This window comes from Atta cephalotes (assembly GCF_000143395.1).
Source record: "Atta cephalotes unplaced genomic scaffold scaffold00005, whole genome shotgun sequence".
NCBI classification, from domain to species: domain Eukaryota; kingdom Metazoa; phylum Arthropoda; class Insecta; order Hymenoptera; family Formicidae; genus Atta; species Atta cephalotes.
Window position 1 is genome coordinate 6689793 of NW_012130069.1, and position 20654 is coordinate 6710446.

At 34.3% G+C, this 20654-nt stretch overlaps 2 protein-coding genes across 2 annotated transcripts in view; one reads left to right on the top strand and one right to left on the bottom strand.

Moving 5' to 3' along the window:
* The window catches only part of LOC105626423 (carboxylesterase 5A-like), an 8527-nt gene extending 1455 nt beyond the window's left edge, over positions 1–7072 (top strand). The window contains exons 3-5 of the mRNA XM_012207722.1: positions 4638–4747; positions 5292–5793; positions 6231–7072. Coding sequence (XP_012063112.1) covers positions 4638–4747; positions 5292–5793; positions 6231–7072 — 1454 coding nt within the window. The remainder of the gene's footprint in view (positions 1–4637; positions 4748–5291; positions 5794–6230) is intronic.
* A 574-nt stretch (positions 7073–7646) lies between these two features.
* Positions 7647–9439, bottom strand: LOC105626421 (ras-like protein 3). The gene is made up of 3 exons (XM_012207721.1): positions 9257–9439; positions 8679–8960; positions 7647–8482 (listed from the first exon to the last, which is right to left on the bottom strand). The coding sequence occupies exons 1-3, from the start codon at positions 9437–9439 to the stop codon at positions 8393–8395; spliced, it is 555 nt and encodes a 184-aa protein (XP_012063111.1). The 3' UTR covers positions 7647–8392.
* Positions 9440–20654: the final 11215 nt, after the last annotated feature.

The following is a 20654-nucleotide window of genomic DNA, read 5'->3' on the forward strand; positions in this document are numbered from 1 at the left end:
TATATATATATATATATATATATATATATATATATATATATATATATGTGTGTGTGTGTGTTATTATAATTTTTTTAAATATTCTCATTTCGGGCATTAATTTTTCATTCATGTTCTCTCCATCTAGAATGTATACAGATTTCTCATTCGATAAGTGATCGCTGGAAAAGTGGGCTTAGTTTCTCGATTAAATTCAGGCATATCATCCGAATGCAATTTAATTTTATTCTTGTTATTCATTGAGTGTTAAACAAGGATACATGAAGTCACTCTGATAGAATGTTTTTAATAGTGTGCTTTATTATAGGAAATTTTACTTTACGTAGATACTTTACAAAATTTTATTTTATTTTTCGATACTAATTTTACGATACTAATTTTAGGTTGAGAACTTATTTAAGTACTTTCAAATGAGAAGTGACCTTTAATGGCCAAGAGCACTTGGCCATTAAATGTCTCAGATTCGCAAAAAAAAAATGTACCCTTCAAAGAATTCAGATATATCCTCAGTAGGAAATGACTGTTATTAGAATGCAATTTATCACGTCGTTACATAAAAAGCATGAAAGTGGACGTTCTGTTAACATGTCTAATTGAGATGTCTAATTGAGGTCGAAATCATCATATCAATGTCGACTTGGCATCAATTCGATGAGTCATTTCTGACTGGAATGAGAGAAACAAAAGACTTAGATGTATACTTTCGTTCATTCTTACAGGCAAGATATGACATGAATTTTTGTAATATGAATTTTGTCTTGTCATAAATATAATTGATAGAGAAACATTTGGCTGATAATAAGTCTTTGATACTATCTGCGTGCTATTTCTTTTCTACACGTAAACTTCGACAACGTTAGGGCACGAACAAAAAACGACTGCGGTCAACAACGAAGTTCGTTCCGCAAAATAAAGCTCGCCCTTAGATTCTTAGAGACTGATTCTTATCATCCGAGAGAAAAGGGGTGATTACGGTGATTACTCGCGGGGGCGAGCATTATACCACTGCGATCAGATAAAAGTAGACCAAAGCAAAAAATGAATAAGGTGCCTTGTGAAGTATCCTAGTGTCGTGCAGAGAAGATTTATCACGTCGTTGCAACATAAAAAGCATGAAGGTGGACGTTCTGTTAATACTCGATATGGTTTAACTCAGATAATTCTTCTGTGAAGTTTACACTTCAGTCACGCTTGATTGTTCTCAATGATTATTTCTTTCAAGGTTTTTTTTTTATTTATATTGATATCTCTACTTTTCAGAAAAGTTTAAGTTGAGAATAATACGACTAGCAAAAATAAATTATTAACAAATAAAATAAAAAATATTAATAATTACATTTATCTTAAATAAATTATAAATGCCCTTTTAATTAATTTAATGAGTACAGAATTAATTAAAATACATTTATTTTAAATAAATTATAAATTGCCCTTTTAATTAACCTTGATGAGTACAGAATTAATTAAAATATAGTAGAATAAATATAAAAAAGTTCTTAAAAAAATTTTAATATTTAAAATTTATTAAAGACTTAATAAAAAGATATAGACTGATAGAATGGCACAATTGAAATAAATATAAGTAATATTGCAATAAGGGCTACGAATCAATTAAAAATAATAAAATTTAATATTTAACACTAAAATTATAAAAAGTACAAACGTCATCTTCCTTCTTTATTAATTAATTTCAATATAGTTGACACTGATTCGCTGATTAAATACTGACTTTTGACTAAACCGATAGAATTTAAATGTTTGCGATATAGTGAATTTTTGTTTTAGTGAGCTGCCTTCTATTATTTTACAATAAATAGTTTTTGCTTCCAACAAATTTACCTTTTAATAATTTTAATTGTAATATATTTATATAATACATTTTTTATTGTTATTAGACATAAATTGTTTTTATGTTGTTCGTTTTTATATTATAGTTTCCGTTAATAGGTGGAGGTGGTTCACTGAAATGAATTAGATCGAAGAGACGTGTAGCATCGATGCTACACGTCTCTCTGCTCTGATACCGCACTATGGCTTATAAAATTACAATATCCATTGAATTATTCTTTTCATTTTTGATACGCAATAATTATATTGAGCGATTTCAACGTCTTACATTTAATATTTCAATGAACCACATATTTTTAACAAAGATGAAAGACATGTGACACGTATTTGCATTTTTAAATCTACTTCATAACGTATAAGAATACTGTTTTTGATTGAGAATCCAACATTTATTGTAATATTATTATTTTAACATTGAGAATAGTCCGATCGGCGTCGAAACGTTTGTACTTTTTACAATTTTAATTTTAAATATTAAACTTTATTATTTTTAACTGATTCGTAACCCTTATTATTACTTATATTTAATTAATAAAAAGAGTTTACGTTACAATTCTGAATAGATTTATCAAAAATAATATTTTTATCATGACAAAGAATATTTTGTTTCAAATAAGTTTATTTGAAACTTTCAGCGTTGACGCAGCAAATATTTTAATTACTTTCGCAATGCGCATTGTGATTTCCATTCGTCCCTTTTATCCTAATACAAATTTAATGAAGTATAACCAGAAAATGTAGGTATACCTTTAAAAAACTCGAATATGCATGTACAGAAGAAACGTGACTGATAGAATGGCTGAAGCTGAATGGATGGTAGGACTAGACATTTTTTATATTTTAAATATTTTTTAAAATTTTTTATTTAAAATTTTTTGCAATACAAATGTATATTTTGTGATTTGTATTTCAGCGGAGCACATAAAGGTATTATGAATTTTGTATTTAAAAACGACGAAAGACTAAAAATTTTTTGTATTTTTAATTCAAATAATAAGATTGATTGTCAATCTTAGTATTTGAAATACAAAATACAAAATACTTTCGACCTTTCTTTTGTTATTAATATTGAAATACAAAACACAAAACTTTCATGTGCTCCGTTGAAATACAAAATATAATTATCTTTTACAAGTACTGTTTTTTAAATAAAAGTATTTCAAATACATGTCTAAGCCTTGGCTGAATGCAAACCGAAAGCTCGCAACATACTTCGATCATCGTCAAACGAAATTGTCACCATTAAACAGTGTCTCTCTCTTTCTTTCCTCCATCCGAGAAAAAAAAGGAGAACCGTGGGACGCGAAGTCGCGAATTTGCGGCACGAAATCACGTATGACGACGACGACGACGACGATAGTCGAGGTCGATATATAACGTGGAGGTAGTAAGAGTAGTAACAGTAACTAGCGCGCCCGCGGTGGCACGCGATCTTCCAGGGGCCCCGGCCTGAGATGCGGAGATATCAGAAAGCCGGTCACGAAAGCTCGCCTTCTCGCTCTTACCCTTTCTTTTCGTTCCTTCGGTCGTCTTTCAGTGAGGAAGTCGTTGAATCGCCACGACTCGTTGTCATGAGTCATTGATTCACGTAAGAAGTTACACCGGATACCATACTCATACTTACGAGGTTCAGGTCGCGCTATCGGCGCAACATTGGGGCGTGCTTGCAATCCCTTCCACCATTGACAATAATTTGAATACGGAAAATACCGAAAGAAAGAAACATATGCAAGTCTGTCAAGGTCGTCGCTAAGAGACCGACAGGACGATAATACCGGACTGAATGTCCGTGTTCAGGAAACCACAGGGGGGTAGGGAGATCTCGTACCGGTCCCTGTTATCGTAAGCTCGATAGGTTGGAAATAGAATCTTGGATGTGTATGTGGTGGCTTCACATAAATTCTCTTTCTCGATCTATACGACAATAGGATTATAATATGAAAAGAAACACTAAAAATTTTACTTGAATAACCTACTGTTACTGCAGTCTATCTTTGGCAAATTCTAAGAAAATATTATCCAAGATTTTCTCCTACAAATTATTTTAATAAAAAAATAATGTGAAAAGAAATACACTTAAACTTTACTTGAGCAGCCTACGGTTATCATATAGCTTATCTTTGTAATCAAATTTTAATAAAATATTATTGTTCAAGATTTCCTTCTACATTTTTTTAGTTCGAAAAAATAATATGACAGAAATGTTAAAACTTTACTCAAACAATCTATTGTTAATGCAGCTTATTTTTTAATAAAAATATTACTCACTATTTTCTTCTACTTTATTTTAATAAAAATAATCTAACAAAAGTACTAAAACATTATTCGAGCAGACTATGATTATATCTCAGCCTATTTTTAGCGCAATCAAGTTTTAATAAGATATTATTCAAGATTTTCTTCTATTTTAATAAGACATTTATAGTCTAAAGTCATAAAATCATAAAATAAAAGATATTAGATTCGTTAATATTGCTTTTATCTCAAGTTTTAATAAGATATTATTCAAGATTTCCTTCTATTTTAATAAGACATTTATAGTCTAAAGCCATAAAATCATAAAATAAAAGATATTAGATTCGTTAATATTGTTTTTATCTATTTTCGTTAATACTTACGAAACCCTTAAAAAATATAGATCATAGATGTTCAGACCTTGTCTGGAAACCGAGTATGATCCAGCTTGCGTGAAGCTCATAATACAATAAAAACCTTCTTATCATCAGTATAACATCCCTCTTTCGGTAGACTGATAGTTCTGATAGTTAACGAATATTTTATGTGCATAGGAAACCGTCAGAACGACCAATGGCCAGTGATGGTTTGGTTCCATGGTGGCGATTTCAACACTGGAACTCCAGCAATCTGGGACGCCTCTGTATTCGTTTCCAAACAAAAGGTGCGACATTGCATTACGCAAAATATAATACTTGTGAAATGGCCAGAATCTAAGATTGAAATTAATGTGACCCGGTCGACAGCGATCTAATCAATATGATATCTGGGAAGAGAGAGGATGATTAACGTGTATTTTTAACAGTGTTCAATCAATTTCCTGGACATTTACTAAGCGGACGTAAAATCGAAGGGAATTGAATCAGACCAAGCCTTTTCCTTTTCCTCATCTCGCGTGCTGTTACTTCTAGCATAGAACCGCACCCTTTGATATTCGCCCGCGATACATTATTAATGGAGCTTTCGTTATACATCTGATGGAATGTACATAATGCGGTATCGTTTATGGCTCTCAGGAATAACTCACCGCGGGGAAAAGAAAATGAATTGATCGTTTGCGTGGCACAAATTACGAAACTAAAGTAAATCTTGAAACTTTCGGTAACGATTACTGGTGAGATTTTATCGCGCGCACGCTTAAAAAAAACGCAGAGAAAAGTTTTTAACAATCCGTGAGATTAAACAGGGACGACTTTTGCGGCCGGCAGGTGCTAGTGGTGACGGTGGCGTATCGATTAAACATTCTCGGATTCTTCACGACGACAGACTCTGAGGCGTCCGGTAATTATGGCATGTTCGATCAAATTGCCGCCCTTGACTGGATAAAACGAAACATCAAATATTTCAACGGCTCGCCCAATAATATTATCATCTTTGGTCACAATTCCGGTGCCATAAGTGTAGGACTGCATATGCTGAGTCCTCTCAGTAAAGGGAAATTCCACAAGGCGATTGCTATGAGCGGGGACGCCATCAGTTCTGTTGGCACGCTAGAAAGAGAGAAGCCGATCGTCGACATTATAACCAATAAATTCGGCTGCGATCGACGACCGACCAGTAAGCTGATGGAATGCTTACGTCGACTATCAGCCGATTTCTTAATCAAGCACTCATCTGACATCGAGAGCTGGGGCCCGATCGTCGACGCAGAAATCAACAACGAGACGGACCCATTTCTTGCGCAACATCCTAGGGACATCTTGGAAAATGGTAATGATAATGTTATATGACTATATGACTAGAACTCTTTAAAATCAATTTAAAGATAAGCGGAGATATTTAAAAAGCATCATATTGAGCTTAAGATCTTTTTTTCTTATTATAAAACTTCGTTTTATAATTTGATACTAATGTTTACTTCTATCAATGCAGATTAACTTTAATTACGATTTAATTTACTTTTTATCTTTTTCTAATTTTGAAGATTAATTAAATTGACGTTAACATTGGTAGAAATAAACACAAGAGAAAATTATTAATACTGATTTAAAGATACGCGAAGATACTTTAAAGCATGTTCAAATGTTTTTTTGTTCTCTAAAAGTTTGAATTCTTTTCAATATTCTTTTAGAAATTCCTTTCGATCTTTATATTTTTTTCGATATAATTTAAATTTTTCCTTAAACTTTAATAAAACAACGAATTAGGTAACTTCAATGCGGTGCCGCTAATGGTCGGCTACACGAATAACGAGCAAGTTTTGGCGTACATGGAGGTCATCAGTGATAAGAATCCAGAGGGCGGACTTTCTTCGGAAAACTTCGAGACGATGATCACAGATGAATTCACAGCGGCACTGGAGATCTCAGATGACAACAGCACGTGTGAATTGAAGCCAGAGATGGTGGCAAACGCGGTGCTATTCTTTTACAGACCATATCCAACCACGACAAACATGACGGTGTTCCGTGACAGATACTTGGACCTGCAAACGGAAAAGAATTTCGCGGCTGGCCTGACACAATTGGCCGATAAAGTGGCGAAAAAATCGACAGCTTTCGTATATCGATTTGACTATCGTCCCAAGCAACCGGTCGCGAAGGACGTACCGGAATGGGCCGGAGTGCCGCACATGTTCGAACTCCCATTCGTTTGGGGTTTACCGCATACATCGACGGGCGTCAGTACGACGCAATGGAACTTCAACGACAAAAGGATGTCCGAGTCGATGATGACGATGCTGGGAACGTTCGCCAAAACCGGGGATCCTTCCTTCGTGGAGAGGACAGTATCGGTCAAGTGGGAGTCCTATACGCAGGATAATCCGAGAATTCTGATCATCGATAAAAATATCGAGATGAACGAGCCGGGTGCAGTGGATTACAAGGCGCTCGCATTCTGGAACGAATATTATCCGCAGGTCATGATGGAGGCGATGAACAATTGTTGCAACGTTACAAGCACGGCGACGACATGGAGGATATTCTCTCATAGCGTGTGTCTCAGCGGCGTGATGGCTACGGTGGCATTTCATCGCTTTTGGTTCTAGCTACGGTCACAGCGTGAAATATTAAATACTGAATTTAAAAAAAACGTGTTATTGCGCTCGCTATTGTATATTTTTAATAGACCAATAACGAAAGAAAACGAGACGGCGTTGTCGGATTTTGCAATTTTATAACAAGATATCTTCCCACACTCTACTTTTTAGAAGCAAACGCAGTAACAATCTTGTTATATTCTTGTAGAATACATATCTCGCGAAATTCGCATCTTCTTGTGTAAATAGATTTGTATATGTTTCGCGATTGTTTCACAATTGTTGTACGCATTTAATTGAGATTTCTCGCACTCGTATGTCTGTATTTATTGCGATATAGTATAGTAAATTTTCCTATGTTCGCATGTTTGTTATCTCAATTACATTGCGTATATCACAAAGTTATTTTATTCCGTTCTTCTTATCTTACATATTACTTGATGTAGATTAATACGAAACAAGGAGAAATTATCTATAATAATCAGGCGAATGGCAGAACATAGTTCACAAACGAGACAAAGGGGGCTCGGAATGAAATAAAATGAAATCCAGGTTGCATTACAAGAGTAGGAAACTTGGGCCCTTTTTTTTTAACATTCATTGATTTTTTTATTTGCCTTAATACGGAGAGATATAGAAAAACATACTTTGTTTGAGAAACAAACAGTTCGATAACTTATGAATATTTTGATGATCCGATAATAATAATTAATATTAATAATAATAGCAATAATGTTCAAGTACCATCTATGTATAATTATTATATTATATAAGAGAGAGAGAGGTGCGCGGCGAGAGCGCGATGCATGGGGGCTGGTGGTCTGCGCACGCGCACATCCACAAACGTTTCTTTTTTTCTTATCTCTTCCTTTCTCCTAAATATATACTATTAATTAATCATTTTCCCCTTCATTTATTCATGCAAAATTCCTACAGTGATAACCGATGTTTGCGGGGTCTCGTATCCTACTTTGTGCGCCGTTGCTTGCGCGTGCACACGAGCCATCCCGGAACCAATGTTATATACAATATTTCCTTCCGTTTATCGCTGCGTTCCTTTGCACGTATCTCTTCGTTCTTCGCTCCGCTGCGTTACCTTGTGCCCTTTATATGCCCTTATTCTCCCGTCTCTCTACCATCATCTTACAACCATTCGGATTTCAGTACCGTAGACTCCCGTTCTACTGTCGCCTAATATTCCGTCAGCCCCCTCCTCCTCTTTTGTCATTAGTATCTTCCTTGTTTTATAACCGCTCCGGTCCTTTTTTTTTAATCCACTGGTATCCTCGGATTTTCATGTAGGAGAATATGGGCTCCGCCACATATACCTTACAGAAGTAGGCACAGCGATTTCTTCTTTTGCTTCATCTTCTTCTCTGGCGATTTCTTGTTTATTTGTCGCACCAGGTCGTAGAAAATCTGAAAGCGAAAGACAACAAGTTGTTAAAACTTGACTGCAGCAATTATTTATCGATTAGAATACAACATTATTAGCATTGTACAAAATATTGCGAGCTAATTACTTTTATTAAAAAATAAGATGAGTGAGATGAGATTGTAAAATACGACTATAAAATGCTGTTTAAATCAAAATAAATTGAGAGTCACAACTCACATCGCGAACATTAATTTTAGCTTTGGCAGAGGTCTCCATAAACACGCAATTGAATTGCCGGGCAAGGTTGACACCCTGATCCTTTCCTACTACCCTCTCATCCTCCAGGTCACACTTGTTACCTACTAGCACCATCGGCACATCATCTGTGTCCTTTACTCGCAAGATCTGTTCTCTGAGGTCTTGCAGGTCGTTGAAGGTTGATTGTGCTGTTATCGAATACACTAACACGAAGCCCTGCCCATTTTTCATATAAAGGTCCCTCATGGCTGTGAATTGTTCCTGCGAACAGACAAGAATATGATAACGTCACTCAAAAATGCAATCCGTATTGTTACAATCATAAAGTGAAAGAGAAAGTTACGCGACGCGTTAAGAGATAAATGAAACAACATATCTTTATGCTACTTTATAAAAACTTCCACATTACGTGAACAAAACGGACGGAAATAACAGTATAGAAAGAAAACAAGTCAAAATTAATACTTAGGAACTAAAATAAATAAAATCAATTTTTTGTCTAACGGTATATCCGGAATAAAGAAACAGCAAATACATTTAAGAGGGAAGATACTTACCGTGCCGGCTGTGTCTAGAATTTCTAACATACATTGTTGACCGTCGACCTCGACTTGCTTGCGGTAACTATCCTCAATCGTCGGGTCATACTTCTCTACGAAGATTTCCTGAACAAACTGGACAGTGAGGGCGGACTTGCCTACACCTCCACTGCCCAGCACCACTATTTTATATTCGCGCATCTCCTTGCCCTACCTACTGCCTATGGGCCTGATCACAGTCGAGGGGTCACCGAATCCGCCACGTTTTGCCTTGATTTGCTCTCAGTGAGACGGACCTGAAACAACAACATGCAACCGTCTAGAAGCTGTGAACATTACACAATGGATTAATTTTAATGACACACCTTCTTCGGGACGACTCAGCCTTTATGACTCAATGCTTTTTATGCGGTGATTTCATGCGAAGTAGAACAGAGGTCATATATGCGATTATGATAAATTACTAGGATCGTTATATGTATAGGAAGGCAATCATGTTCTTCCGTGAAGAATAATAATCTCTACAATTTCTAATATTATATCGATCAAGGACTCGTTTCGTTAAATAGAAAAAGAGAGCTATTCATAAAGATATATTGAGAGAAAAGTGTTTCGGTATCTGTGACTACAATTTGTGTTTATAATTGCGTGGTAAAATAATTATAGTTAAAAGCACCATTTTTATGGTTATTACTGTTATAATGTTAGTAATAATAATTATATTTAAAGTTCTTTGTTGTACAAAAATAATATATAATTGACATTGTAAATGATTAATTATAGCTATTTATGATGCCAGCTATACATTTTTTGTGTATCATAAAGATAAACATTTAATTCTTTGTATTTAAATTTTTTTAAGAAGATGACTCAATTTTATGTCATTATATTTTGAAGCGCACCATTATAATTTTAAATTTGAACTTTATACTGCGCTTCGTAGAAAGTTTCCTTTTTTAGGCTACTGCTACTTAAAGCTGAAAACTGCTGATATCATGCAAAATTCTGATATCTGGAAACGGAAGCGGTATAGTTAATTGTTTCACGGGAAAGTAGTAGCATTTGCTCCACAAAATCACGCGTTGCTTCCCTTGTCGTGTTTTACTTCGCTGAAGAGTGTTGTTTCACGCGACGAATAGTAGAGTAAAAGAGAAAACGCGAATATCGCGAATAGAACGTTGATTGGTTAACGGTGGCATCATGGCGACACGCTGCAACCAATCGACAACCGCAGAATTCTTTGTGCCAATTCGTCATTGATTTTACCTTATGAATGGACCTGTACAATGAAAGCTGCTGCTATTACTCTAGGACTTTCGTTGGTTACGGTGTTTGATAAAGTTACCTCAAAGGCGTAATATTTCTAAAATGAATTTAAAATTTTACAACAATAAACTATTATTGACATCTTTTACATGTGAATTTCGAAAAAAATTTCTAAAAACTGCACATCGCATTGTTAGATTTCTACAATTTCAAACAATTAAAAAAAATTTTATTCGACTTTTGTATTTTTCGATTACTATTTACATACATGTATGACACATTGAATGTTTCAAACCCGTATTTAATTCAATTTGTTTATTTATTGTTATTTACTTTGTAAAAAAAATTGAATTTTGTTGACTAGTATAACGAATATTTGTGAACATAAGAAAAAGATATGGCAATGTGCCTCCTATAATTTTGTATAAGATATTATTCCGATCAGGTTGATCGTGAATAAATAATTCACCGAAATGTCACTTGATAAATTTAAAATCGGTTATCTATTTTCGAACAAATTGTGTCGTACGTCACTGCGATGGCGAATCAATTTCAAATTTAGTCCTCAAAGATACTCGTATAACAATCACTTCGGAAAAAAGTGGAGAAAGAAAATGTTTTTGCAGGAATAGAATTTCAAAGTTTCTCAATATTTTCTTGGACAACACATGACTTCTTTGTCTGGTCTTTACAAAATGAGATTAATCATGATTACAATGTATTGTAATTTAAGAAAAATTTTAATAAGTATAATTTAAGAAAAATGAACACGTGAACAAAAAATAAGAACCCGTGGAAAGGAACACGCACGGTAGGAAATAACTTCATTATCTTTTACGAGTGTATCTTTCCCGGGAATGGGGAATAGCTCTCAAGCTTTCTTTTTTTCCACGGTTTTTCCTTGCTCTCTCCAAGGTGTATGCCGTGTTTAATTTCTCGTCAACTTTTCTCCATTCTCCAGGCAGTTCGCGATAGTGTTGTTCTTCTACAAGTTCATTAACAAAGATCAAACAGTATCTATAATAACACGGCGACATGCTGATATCATGAAACATTGATCTTCGATTTTGCGAAATAGTGCCTTGAAAGAGATATGCGCGTCGCTCGTTTAGCTTCGTTATAATGTATTTACATTTTACAATTTCGTTAAATACATATAGGACAATTAAATGCGCCGTGAGTTAATGAAGATCGTATAAAAGGGGCGAACAGGGGCAACAAGTTGATGTTTGAGAAGGAATATCAAGTGGACCGAACTTTCGGTGTTTCTCCACGGCCAGTAGTTCTTATATCTATTCAAGACTATCTTAAGTACAATCTTGAGATGTTGTAAATCAATCACAGAACTATTAGCAACTTAAATATTACTTAAGACAGTTTTGTAATAAGAACGGATGTAATAAGAACGGACTATGAATATCGGTCCGCGATTGAAAAAATGTCACATCCTTTGTACACAAAGGATGCGTTCCATTTTCAATACGTAACCATTCTTGTTTATCAAATATTAAATAAGGATAAATGATGTTTACAAACTCTGTAAGCACAAAACGGAATGCATTCAAAGTTGCAACACACTAATGTCTAAATTCTAAGCAGAATCGTAAAGCTTATAACATATTCTTGTAAGACTTGTGAGAATTTTTAAATCCTTATATCTTTATACAATATTTTTACAGGTAGCTTTTTACTAACCATAAAATTTACAAGGAATCGTAGATATTTACGAAAAATCGTACGTCTTACAATACGCATAAAATTAGGATATTAATCACAAATTCTTACAAGTTTTACGAGAACACATTACGAGTCTTATGTCAATTCTGCTTAGAATTAACCCATAAAGCTCTAGATAAATCAAAGTAGCGCAAAAATCTTCCATTTTTGATTTACTAACCATAAGTTGTTCGCGTTGCTTGAAAGCCCCAAAAATGTTTGCACTTAAAATGAGATAGATATATATTTGACCTTGAAAAGAGAGAAAGCAAAGATGTCAAATGCAAGCAACGTAAACAAGACCCATATCATATTCCAATAATATTAAGTGCTTATTGAACTACAGACAACTAGAAAATGGCGATCGAAATAGTCAATAGGAAAGTTATCGGCATTTCGGCTTAGATAAAAGGATTACGCTACTTTGATATCTCTAAAGCTTTAGTGCACACACACACACATATATACCTACACACATTTAAATACAGATTAGAGGAAAGTTCGCCAAAATTCTGCTGACCTAGTTATTTCGCGTGGAACAACGTGAGTAAATCTTTGCGTTTGAGATTTAAGATTCATCAATAGAGAAATCGAGGAATCAGCTCTTCAAAACACGTGCACGTGTGTACTCAAGAAAAAAGAAACTCCAGCCGGTTTTGCACCCTGTATTCATTTTTCTCGAAGGATAAGGATAACCATCCTATGATTTACTTTGTTAAGGATACCTGAACTCTCCGTGCAACATGAGAGACTCGCAGAAACCGAGACGTAATTCTGACGAATTTATATAGACAATATATAAACGAAAACAATCTCTATGCTCTCTTCACAATTTGTATTTATAACTTGAGGAAGTTTATCAGAAATTCATTGGTTTGTAAATTCTGAATTTCTGACTATTGACGAGTTTGGAGATGTCAGACGATTGCTTTTTAACTCTTCATGGCATTAAAGCATTTTTTTCAACTAGATATCTTGAAATAAGAGTCTAGATACTCGAGATAAATAGGGCAGCAATATTTAATTCTTTATTGTAGAATATATAAATTTTCGTAAGTTTTACGTGAGTCTCTCTGCAATGGCGTTATATTTGAGAGAGGGTCTCTATTTTCGACTGACGTAATAGATACAGACTACGCATTGTCTGATCTTAGCATCTGTGCTCCATTAGAAAGAACTGAATCATATCAGTATGTCTCTTTCTTGAGATATATGCTGATATAATTCAACTCTGTCACCATCTCTCTTTAACTCAATACTTGAGAGAAAGAAAGGATGACATGATTCAAGTTATCTCATTCTTTTTAAACTGATAGTGACAACTTCAGGAATGTGCAATTTATTCTTATTGTATCTATGCTTTCTACTGTGCATTCACTTATTGATTAACTCGTTTTCCGTAAAATACACATCAAGTTCTTTTTGATACGTTTATATACGTAATAGAAACTGGTCGAATGAACTTTGATTAACCTTCGTCTTTGACTTTAATTAAGTATATTACTATCTAGGAGATGTCGGTTCGTGACAATTAAAGCCGCTAAACGCGGGAATTAGAAAGCAAGGCTTCTCGTGAAGTATTTCTGCCGGCAGAAAACGCAACTCGAAGATGACTGTTGCAACCGTGTCATTTTTCGAGTGCACTCTACATTTTTTATTACTATTCGTATATAAATAACTCATCATTTATCATTTATTATTTCCGAATCATTCGAAGTCTTTCTTTGCTGCCTTCTAATGGAGATCACATCGTTATATTTCAAAACCTAATCTTCTAAGAGAAATACTTAAAAATTTGGAACCAACTTGAAAGAAAAAAAAATGAAAAGATTATAAGATATTTCAAGAATATAGATTCGAGAAGAGACGATCGCGTTCTTTGACTCCGCAGATGTCTTGGACTGAGCTTTTTCACTGATTCACTGCTTACTTTTATCAATTTCATGATTCTCTTACGAATTTATCGGAATGGAACGAAATCGACCTTATTTACAATCTGCAACCTGCAAGATTTCCGAGAGGATAACCACTAACTGAAATATTGTACCGTAGATTACATGATTTCGTATAGTATCATTTGATCTCATACAGTATCACCTGATTACAAATAATTTTCCTTATTGCATATAAAGTCATTTAATAAAATAAACGATTTTATCTAATGCATAATGATTCCTCGTGATTAGGAATTACATATGTACATGTAATTATCAGATTATACATAGGGATTTTATATGAATTTTATAATGATTTCGGGGATTCTATCCCACGATTACATTAAGTGATTATTCCCCCCTCGGAGATTTCTCACAAGATACTCCCGCAAGTACTTTGATGGCAAATTCGTGATGGACCCTCGAAACTCTTGACGAAAACTCGTTACACAAAGCTTGCATATAGTCTTAAATGTGTGCGTTTTGCCGCGTAAACACGCGCATACATGACCCTCGCGTAACTGACACGTACATATCGGCAAGTACTAGGCACAATCGCCGTTGTTGTACATCCCGGACGCGTGCAAGGACCTGTGTCTGTCAGGCCCGTGTGTGTGTGTGTGTGTGTGTGTGTGTGTGTGTGTGTGTGTGTGTGTATGTGTGTGCGCGCGTGTGTGTGTGTGTGTGCGTACGTGCGTGTGCGAGCATTACACAAGGAGCAAGAGGGATGTGTCGCACATACACCGTCGCGCCGCCAATCACTTTGACCTGTAAATACGTTATCTGCTCCAGCGACTCCCGATACACTTGATTGCACTCGGTCACCTCTACCGACGTCGAGTCACTTCACCCAACCGGGTCTTTACTCCTCGAAGGCGAAGCGCTATCGTCATCGATGTGTACGCCCGTTGTTACGCACGCACACGCATACCGCGAGCGCGTCGCGTCGCATCACGTCTCGCTTAGAAGGTGGAACGACCGAAACCAATCATCGCCGTTGCTGGAGACACTCGGCCAGACGCGCGATGGGTTCGGAATAAAAATAAAATAGGCCCACAATTTAACTCTTAAAAGCTCTGTTAATTCTTTTGCTCTTCAAATATTCCTATGCCGTTCAAAGGCTTAAAGCGTTACATTCGTAAAAACCCTGCGTCGAGTTGAGAATCTTATGCTCGCACTATTATCCTCGTTCATTTAAAGCAGACTCCGCAAATTGTAATTATAATATTATAGTTATAAGTGAATTATAATTATAAATAAAGTTCAGACCGATAAAAATAAATCAAATAAGAGAAAAAAATCCTATTTTTTGTTAAAACTGGATAATTCATGTAATGAATGTAATTATAAATTTGCTCCATTAAGCGACAACTTAAGACAACTTAATCATAATATGTGTATCGCATGTATTTATGAAATCAGCTTTTTATAAAAAAGCTCATATTTAAGATTGACTCTTTGAGGCTTACTGATTCATTTTCGTCGCTTTGATTGCGAAAAACATATCGTCGTGTCTTCTCAAGTTCACTTACTCTCGGTGCCGAGGACCGTGGCCGATATTTTCTGTTACGCGAGTGAAGATTGATCGGGAGAAAGAGAGCGCGTCAAAGATGGGACGACGACGAAAAAAGCTTTGAAAAGTATTGGTGCGAAACGCGGTCAATCTCGCGGTCTCGGAGGTCTGGCTTGCGCTGTGGCTGCAGCTATGGATGTTTAGGGCACATGTGTGTCGAAACGAACAATACAGAAGACATATTATCAATTCTCCGTTGCGTCACGCGTGATTAAACGTAATTTCCAAGGATTGCGTAGGCATCGCTATCCTGCTCCAGAAATATGCGGCAATATGTGATGGAAGATATATACGATGGAATGAAATTTAAACTTAATCATTTGACAGGCATGTTCGGTAGTTGCCTCAAGCATCTTGACTATCGATTATTGCTTCAATTCTATTGTCGCATACAAATCATGGAAATGGTAGACTGCGCAATCACTAGTTCGATTATCGAAGACATTCATTTCAAAGTATGAGAAAAAAGTATTTAGTATTTGTGAATATAATTGCATAATAAAATAATTATAAGATTAGAAGCTTCAGTTTTATAGTTATGACTGCTATATATTGAAAAATTTCTAATTGAAAATGAACGAGGCAGAAAATTTTGAGCATATCAAATAGAAGTCTGGTTATGTAAATTAAAATAGATTCAACTAGAAAATTCTGACTTGGCTAATTTTCGATCAGAATTTCAATTAATTAATATTACCTCTTCTTCCTTTGTAATATTAATAATAATAATTCCTTTGTAATAATAATAATTACGTGGAACGAACGGTTCTGTAAAAATTTAGCTAGATTGCTATAAATCTGAAAATAATTTTATTGGAGCCATCAAAATAATTATTAAGATTCTTCAACTAATTGGTAGAATATTAAAACTTTATGATTTATATCTAGCAATCTAGCTAAATTTATATTTAGCTTATATTATATTTAACATCGCTCATTATGCTTGAGTTTCCCACATAATTATTTTGAAGATCCAAAAAAATTATTTTCAGATCTGTATCACTTAAATTTTTAGATATTTCAGCAAAATCATACAATTATATAAACACAAAAAAGTATATAAATTATAATCGTTTTCGAAGCCAACCATATATTTTTTTGATATATAGAAATATAAACATATTGCTAACATCATAGTAGTAATAATTATAAATAATAAAGCTTCTGACTATAATTATTTTGCTATGCAATTATGATCACGAAAATATATCCCTTTTCTCTCAGTGATATTGACAAATATTTAACCATTTCGAAACTGAAGAAGTTTTGAAGTAACTTTAAATATATTGGAAAAATCTTGAAATACATTAGATATGCTTATCGAACGCTGACATTGATACGAATAAAAGGAAACTCTCGCAATAGTCTTTTATTTGTATTTGCCTTATATCTTACACGGTGAGGGAGTCGTTCCCCTCGAATCTGACACGATGTATGATTCTCCCAAAGAGGGAAGTCCTTCGTGCAGGAAGGACTACAAAGTTGGAAGGGCAAGTATCTTTCTATAAAAGGTATCGCCACAGCGATGATTGCAAACGACCTGACGATATGAGAAAGGGGAGCGCGCGCAATTATTCTGGAAGCAAATATATAGGACGTCTTAGAATAACTACTATCGTCCTAGTCTAGCACTCAGAATGGAGTTTTCTTTAGTAAGTGTCAAAATGTTCAACATAAAATTTTATATTTTGCGCTTGTCTTACATTATTTTCAGATTAAGATAATAATAATAATGCAACCAGTAATTTTGTACTAATCCTGGTATTGTTACAATAAAACAGTTTTGACTTTTTAAATATTCATAGCATAGGTTGAATATATTCAATATATATTGTTCATTTACTTTAACACAATTAAAAAATGTAGTTTTCGATTTTATTATCATGAATAAGTTAAATAACATTATCTTATCAATCATCAAATAAACTAACATAATTATAAAAATAGTCACGACTGAAAAAAGGTAATTTTAAAAGTCATGAAACAAAAATGATAAAATAACGTCTGATCAATTAAAAATACATTTTTTTTGCCAATATTATTTGATTAATCAATCATTTTCTGTTAGGTAAAAAATAGTTTTTCCCTTAGAGCCTAGAAATTTAATTAAATTTAATTAAATCTTTTGAGAATTATAATTGAAAATAATTAAATAGATCAATATGAATAAATCAAATAATAGAAAGAATCTTATTTTCGGTCAAAACGGATCTTGGTAAAAACGGTCCTTAATAATACATTTTTCAATTCTGCGTCGATTCGATTTGTTGAACTTAAAGCGCAATCATAAACTGAAAATAACATCACAAATTAAATTGATTATCAATTTAACTCTAGTATAATAAATTCTTTTTTCTATTCTTGATATACACATTCTGGTCTCTGGGACCACCTCAGTGTGGTCCATCCATATTTGTTACAAATATTTCAATTAATTTTTTTTCGATGGAGAATTGATTAAGAAATAAGTCCATGATGTAAAGATCAATATATTTAAGGAGCTTCAAGATATATACATTCAAAGAAAAAGAAAAGTTCAGAAAAAAATTTCGATTTAGCAAATTGCATTGAAGTTTCTGGAACCCCAGTGTGTACAGCTAGGGTTAAAAAGAATTAAAGATGCTAACGATAAGTATCTTAAGATGCTACAAAGAATTGAATTAATATTTTGAATTACTTTTGAAAGAAAGAAGCGATATCTGAATATCCTCGTTAGTATAGTGATTAATCAGAATTTATGTATATGTGATCAAGCATTGCCGCATCATATACGCGAAAAGTATTTCTCGATAGTATTTTTCCCACCCAAGCATCTGTGAGTTTCTCAGCGTTCGATACATAAATGGCTAAATATAGAAAATCACTTTCATTTATAGGCGTTTACATCAGAAAGTCTGTCTCACCTCTGAAATATCTACTGAAGCGGGACGCGTGTAACGCTCGCGGCTGCTTGTAGGTTTTATCTCTCGTCTCGAAGATTTCATTCCCTATCGCTTGACGTATGCATGCACATTTCATGCGAGAGTCGCGTTCGATTATCGGATCTCGCACAGCGTGCGTATATCATGTTTCTCTTCGCAAGCATCCCGGCGATCTGTCAGCCCAATTCGGTTTCCGGTTTCTAGGCTACCAGTTTCCGGCCTTCGTGCGTCACAGATTAGCCGCCTGTCGTCTACCGCGAGGCCCGGAGACACGGTATGACCTAATTGCTGGCTCGTACCGATTAACGTTTCTTCAACGTGTCGTCTGTGTGCGAGTGAATTTATGTCTCTCATATGTGTCTTCTATATCTCGACGTTAATTCTGTCGAGAGTTAATCTGGGAATATAACAGAAGCTTATGCAAGAATTCTACGATATATATGTACACACAAATATTATAAATTCATTAATATTATTCATAATAAATGCTTAAAAGACGAAGATAGTGAAATAATATAAACTAATAAAATAACAATATTCTTCTTTTTATATCGTATACAGTTTTTTTAAAATGTTATCTTTTAAATAATTTTTTCGTTATAACTCTGAACTATTCATTAATATCGAATTTCACGTATTTTTTTTTTTAGATTCTACACCATAAATGAATTCTTTTCTTTTATGCGTTGCTTATTCGTGCTGGTTTGTGAACATTGGTTCCATCGGATAAACACGGTCATTCGAGCTTACTATAGTGGTATGCTGTCGATGTCGAAAGTTTATAGAATTTTCACCGTATAAATGATTCTGCGTTTGCCTATTGAAACACGATTTTATTGCTGCAGCGTGATCGATTGTTTGTGATCAATCGACTAGGTGTTGATATACCCATGCTAGATAACACAAGTTTTCGCTAAATATTATCATTATTAATGAATCACATACGCTAGATGATACGATAGTTACGAAGCTAAAATCCATGGATTGAAGAAAATAAGAAGAGCCTGCCAATGTTCTTGTTTTATTGTCTCGCTCGGATCCGATGTGACCCATTTCCCTCTTTAAAATACAGTAACATAGACATTGCTTATTCTTTCTTTCACATTTCATATTCCGCGAAATTTTTCATTTCTAAATGAATATTTGTATGATAGGAAAAATACAAAAATATTTAATTAAAACTATACCGATATGTAACATAAAAATTATTTAAATTTGGACCTATGGAAAACAAAAGAAACAGAATTAAATACAAGTCCAGTTAAACAAAAACGATTCAGTAATCTATCTTTCAAATTCTATGAAGCGCGAAACTGTCGCCCTATCGCGCTCCAGAAGTCTTAAGAAACTTGTGAAAGCCATGCTTCCCAAGTTTCTCTTCATAAAATAACACTTTAATCTATAATACTTTAATGGAGCAGGAATGTGATTTTTAATGACTACGAAATGAAAACGTAACTGATAAAAGAAACTTCAGTTTATTATAAAAACGATTCAGTTCTCAGTTTTTTCTACTTACATAAAATTACTAATATAAAATAACCGATAGTTATCTCATGGTGAAAACTGGCAACACAAGGATTTGCTGTATTATTAACAGAATATTTTCTGTTGCCAGTTTTCACCATGAAATAACTATCGGTTATTTTACCTCAGTGGGAAGTGATCAATAAAATCCGTGAATCTCTCCCGTCTAGCTTTACGAACTTTTTGCGATAGTTGTTAAAAAAAAAATATCGCAAAAAATATTTGGTTGTTTATGCAACATCCGGCATAGTTATAACTGTGTAGATATATATATACATATCTACACACACACCACACACACACACACACACACGCGCGCGCGCGCGCGCGCACACACACAGAGAGAGAGAGAGAGAGAGAGAGAGAGAGAGAGTACTTTAAACCAAAGTAATAAAGACTACTCCTACAACTAAATTAGTATACGTTAAACCTATATACTAAAACGAAAAATTAAATTAGTAAAAGTTAATTTTAATTAA